This window comes from Anarrhichthys ocellatus, unplaced genomic scaffold (genome assembly GCF_004355925.1).
Source record: "Anarrhichthys ocellatus isolate YVR2014 unplaced genomic scaffold, GSC_Weel_1.0 scaffold4362, whole genome shotgun sequence".
Lineage (NCBI taxonomy): Eukaryota > Metazoa > Chordata > Actinopteri > Perciformes > Anarhichadidae > Anarrhichthys > Anarrhichthys ocellatus.
Genome location: NW_022284336.1, coordinates 1 through 4,516, shown reverse-complemented (window position 1 = coordinate 4,516; position 4,516 = coordinate 1). Strand labels below are relative to the sequence as shown.

General features: G+C 43.1%; 1 protein-coding gene across 1 annotated transcript; it reads left to right on the top strand.

The window, feature by feature from the left end:
• Positions 1-6: 6 nt before the first annotated feature.
• Positions 7-4,513, top strand: LOC116379453 (myosin-7-like; the record flags this gene model as incomplete). The annotated part of the gene is made up of 13 exons (XM_031841413.1): positions 7-51; positions 136-312; positions 415-560; positions 685-775; positions 863-1,252; positions 1,354-1,480; positions 1,619-1,737; positions 1,836-2,032; positions 2,263-2,446; positions 3,509-3,674; positions 3,774-3,898; positions 3,979-4,287; positions 4,376-4,513. Coding segments are annotated over 13 exons (2,214 nt in total), but the record flags the coding sequence as incomplete, so codon positions are not given.
• Between the last annotated feature and the right edge of the window lie 3 nt (positions 4,514-4,516).

Here is a 4,516-nt window from a genome sequence, read left to right as displayed (position 1 = left end):
GAGTTGACTCTGGCTAAAGTGGAGAAAGAGAAGCACGCCACTGAGAACAAGGTATGATGTACACTAATCACTGTAAAGTGTTCCAAATAACATCTGCATTGAAGTCCTTGATATATAAATGTCCTTTGGCCATAGGTGAAGAACCTGGTGGAAGAGATGGCTGCTCTGGATGAAATCATTGCCAAGTTGACCAAGGAAAAGAAAGCCTTACAGGAAGCTCATCAGCAAACTCTGGATGATCTGCAGAGTGAAGAAGACAAAGTCAACACTCTGACCAAGGCCAAGGCTAAGCTGGAGCAGCAAGTGGATGATGTAAGAATTACGTATTGTCGCAATCCCTAAGTGTTCAGTAATACCATATGCTCCTTGCATATTGGGATACATAGTTTGACTTTCTGCAATAATATTGTTCAGCTTGAAGGTTCACTGGAACAAGAGAAGAAGATTCGGATGGATCTGGAGAGAGCTAAGAGGAAACTAGAGGGAGACTTGAAATTGACCCTGGAGAGCTTGATGGACCTGGAGAATGACAAGCAGCAACTTGAACAGCATCTGAAAAAGTAAGCACATTATACTACTGTATGTACAGTATGCCTGGAACTCATACAAGACATTAAAGCTCTACAGATAAAAGCAGAACCGATGACCAGTTGTTCTAATCCTAATTACTGTATTTCATCACAGGAAAGATTTTGAAGTCAGTCAGCTCAACAGCAAAATAGAAGATGAGCAGGCCATAACAATTCAGCTTCAAAAGAAATTGAAGGAGCTCCAGGTAATAGATGATTACAGTAATGTGTAATGGTTAAAAATGGTTAAAACCCTTGATGGTAATAGTAACCAACTAGTTCTGCATTTACAGGCCCGCATTGAAGAGCTGGAAGAAGAGCTGGAGGCAGAGCGAGCTGCCCGAGCCAAGGTGGAAAAGCAGAGAGCAGACTTGGCCAGAGAGCTGGAGGAGATCAGTGAGAGGCTGGAGGAGGCCGGTGGAGCAACATCCGTCCAGATTGAGATGAACAAGAAGAGAGAGGCCGAGTTCCAGAAACTCCGCAGAGACCTCGAAGAGGCCACTCTGCAGCATGAAGCCACTGCTGCCACACTCAGGAAGAAACAAGCCGACAGTGTGGCCGACCTGGGAGAGCAGATTGACAACCTGCAGAGAGTCAAGCAGAAACTGGAGAAGGAGAAGAGTGAGTTCAGACTGGAGCTGGATGACGTGGTCTCCAATATGGAACATATTGTGAAGACAAAGGTTGGCTGAAATGATTTCTTGCTAATGTTGAAATTGTATGGATATGGGGTATAATTCGGGGTACAATGGTAATATTCAAAATGTTTATTTTTTAAATCTAGACAAATCTAGAGAAGACATGCAGGACTCTGGAAGATCAGATGAATGAATACAAGACTAAGTTTGAAGAGGCTCAACGCTGCATAAACGACTTCAATATGCAAAAAGCAAAACTTCAAACGGAAAATGGTATATTGATATCTGCTCCATGTATTTGATAGCTGACAATTTTCAAGTTTCCATGAATACAGAGAAAACCAGACAAAATATCTCTAAAAAAGGTTCGTTGGGACACTGACAATATGATTCTGCATTTGCCGATACAAGGTGATCTCACAAGGCAGCTGGAGGAGAAGGAATCCCTGGTGTCTCAACTGACAAGAGGAAAAATATCCTACACTCAACAGGTTGAAGATCTAAAGCGACAACTGGAGGAGGAGACCAAGGTGTAATGAAGTTTCAGTGCACAATAACATCACAGGACATTAACTTCTAATCAAAGTGTTTTACAGTGTTACTCATTCATATGATTTTGTTTTGACAGGCAAAGAGTGCCCTGGCCCATGCAGTGCAGTCAGCTCGTCATGACTGTGACCTCCTCAGGGAGCAGTATGAGGAGGAGCAGGAGGCCAAGGCTGAACTGCAGCGCGGCATGTCCAAGGCCAACTCTGAGGTGGCTCAGTGGAGAACTAAGTACGAAACTGATGCCATCCAGAGAACCGAGGAACTGGAGGAGGCAAAGTAAGACAGTTTAACATACAAATTCATGATTTGAAATATAATTCCTAATGAGACATTTTACTTCATCTAGCAGATCAGCTTTTTGTTTGTGTTATGTTCCTACTAAAATGTAAGACGAACAAAAAGTTTGTCTGTTGGATGACCGAGCAGCCATATTAGATTTTATTATAATTTATCCAGTAAGCACAACTGCAAGAACATTGAACGATTTGAATGGTTGATTTCTAAAGGAAGAAGCTGGCTCAGCGTCTGCAGGATGCTGAGGAGGCTGTTGAAGCAGTGAACGCTAAATGTTCGTCTCTGGAGAAGACCAAACACAGGCTGCAGAATGAGATTGAAGATCTCATGGTGGATGTGGAGAGGTCTAATGCTGCTGCTGCTGTTCTGGACAAGAAGCAAAGAAACTTTGACAAGGTGAAATACTGCTAAGTATCTGTGAGCACCAAAACTATCAATTGGCAGGGTCTGAGGCTCTGAGCCTTTGAAGAACTAATATCAGGAAATTATTATATTTTTACTTTTAAAACTGCTATTTCCAGTCGTGCCACATCTCTACGGCCATTATCTCCAACACTCAGCAATTTACACCAAACAATCTAGATTGATAAATAACACTACAGGTAAGAGGGAAAATATGTATTTTTGATATTGGGGTGAATTGTCCCTTGAAGTTCATTGGCCAATGGAACACATGGGTTATTAAAGCCAAAGTGTGTAAAATTAGACAAAGTCTAACTTTGTCGCTTCCCAGTGGTAGTATGAAAGAGACACTCTGGCATACAAATGATTGGGCTAAAACATTGCATAAATTTAAACCTGCACTCAATATTTTCCACAAAAAGCCTATACCATCTGTAAAAGATATAAAATAGTGGCTTTACAAGACAGGAGTGACTCTCCATCGGTCCAAATGTGTCTTTAACACCTATTGAGCAAATTTGTTCGGCTGCATTTACACCAAATCTGGCGTTCGGCAAAAAAATGCCAGTCCTCCCATTCATTTAGATCTGGGTAAAAAAACAACAACCGTATTTTGGCAAAAGGTTGAAACCCAATAAACTTTTGGAGAAACGCAAGATGACCTCACATTGGGGTAACCGGTGATCAGACCAGAAGACGCCAACCAGAAGAAGAACCTTGGTTACCATGTAGCATTCCGCTGTTTACCAAGCTCTAAAGATGGAGGGGAGACTGATCGCTGCCACAATGACTTTTCCAGAACTGTACAACCCTTCGCTTGCCGATGTTCACAACATGAACACATGAGCAATTTAAGTGATACTCCCACACCGTTCAACAACCCTGCGGTAATTGCTGCAACGCCTTATTTGGTGTAAATGCAGCCTTTGTGTTATCTTTAACTCCACCTTGGAGTGTTTTTTTCAATAATAGGACAAATTGTTTCACATAAAGTGAATTCCCAAACACGTCATCTGGCGCATATACACTTATTGCTGGCCTTACTATCCACTGTAGGTCCTGTCTGAGTGGAAGCAGAAATACGAAGAGTCCCAGTGTGAGCTGGAGAGCTCCCAGAAGGAGGCCCGGGCTCTGAGCACTGAGCTCTTCAAACTGAAGAACTCTTACGAGGAGTCTTTGGATCATCTGGAAACCATGAAGAGAGAGAACAAGAACTTACAAGGTAAGATCTACTGCCAGGGTTTGTGTCCGAGTTTTTGCAGACATACTTCATGAATTAAATTATAAAGTCATCTTAATCACTCTGCCTGCCATTCCACAGAGGAGATTTCCGACCTCACTGAGCAACTTGGTGAGAGTGGGAAGAGCATCCATGAACTGGAGAAATTACGGAAACAATTGGAGCAGGAAAAAAACGAGATCCAGTCTGCTCTTGAGGAAGCTGAGGTACAGGCCCTCTGAATTAAACATTTTAGAATTCAAACTGTCTGCTGCAGTGTATAACTCTATACCCCCCTGTCCACCAGGCCTCCCTGGAGCATGAAGAGGGTAAGATTCTAAGAGCCCAGTTAGAGTTCAATCAAATCAAAGCTGATATTGAACGCAAGCTAGCTGAGAAAGACGAGGAGATGGAGCAGTCCAAGAGGAACCTGCAGAGGGCGATTGACACCCTACAGAGCTCTCTTGAGGCAGAGACTCGCAGCAGGAATGAGGCTCTTCGTTTAAAGAAGAAGATGGAGGGAGACCTGAATGAGATGGAGATCCAGCTGAGCCAATCCAACAGGCAGGCAGCAGAGGCCCAGAAACAACTTAAGGCTGTTCATGCACATCTGAAGGTAAACTAGAAAAAGAAAGGCGGACTTTCTTATGTTTCAAATTCAAACTGATTCTAAACATTCATGTGGTTGATATCATCCCATAAAGGATTGCCAAATTCAGCTCGATGAGGCTGTTCGGGCCAATGATGATCTCAAAGAGAACATTGCCATTGTTGAGAGGCGCAACAACTTGCTTCAGGCTGAGCTGGAGGAGCTCAGGGCTGCTCTGGAGCAAACGGAGAGAGGT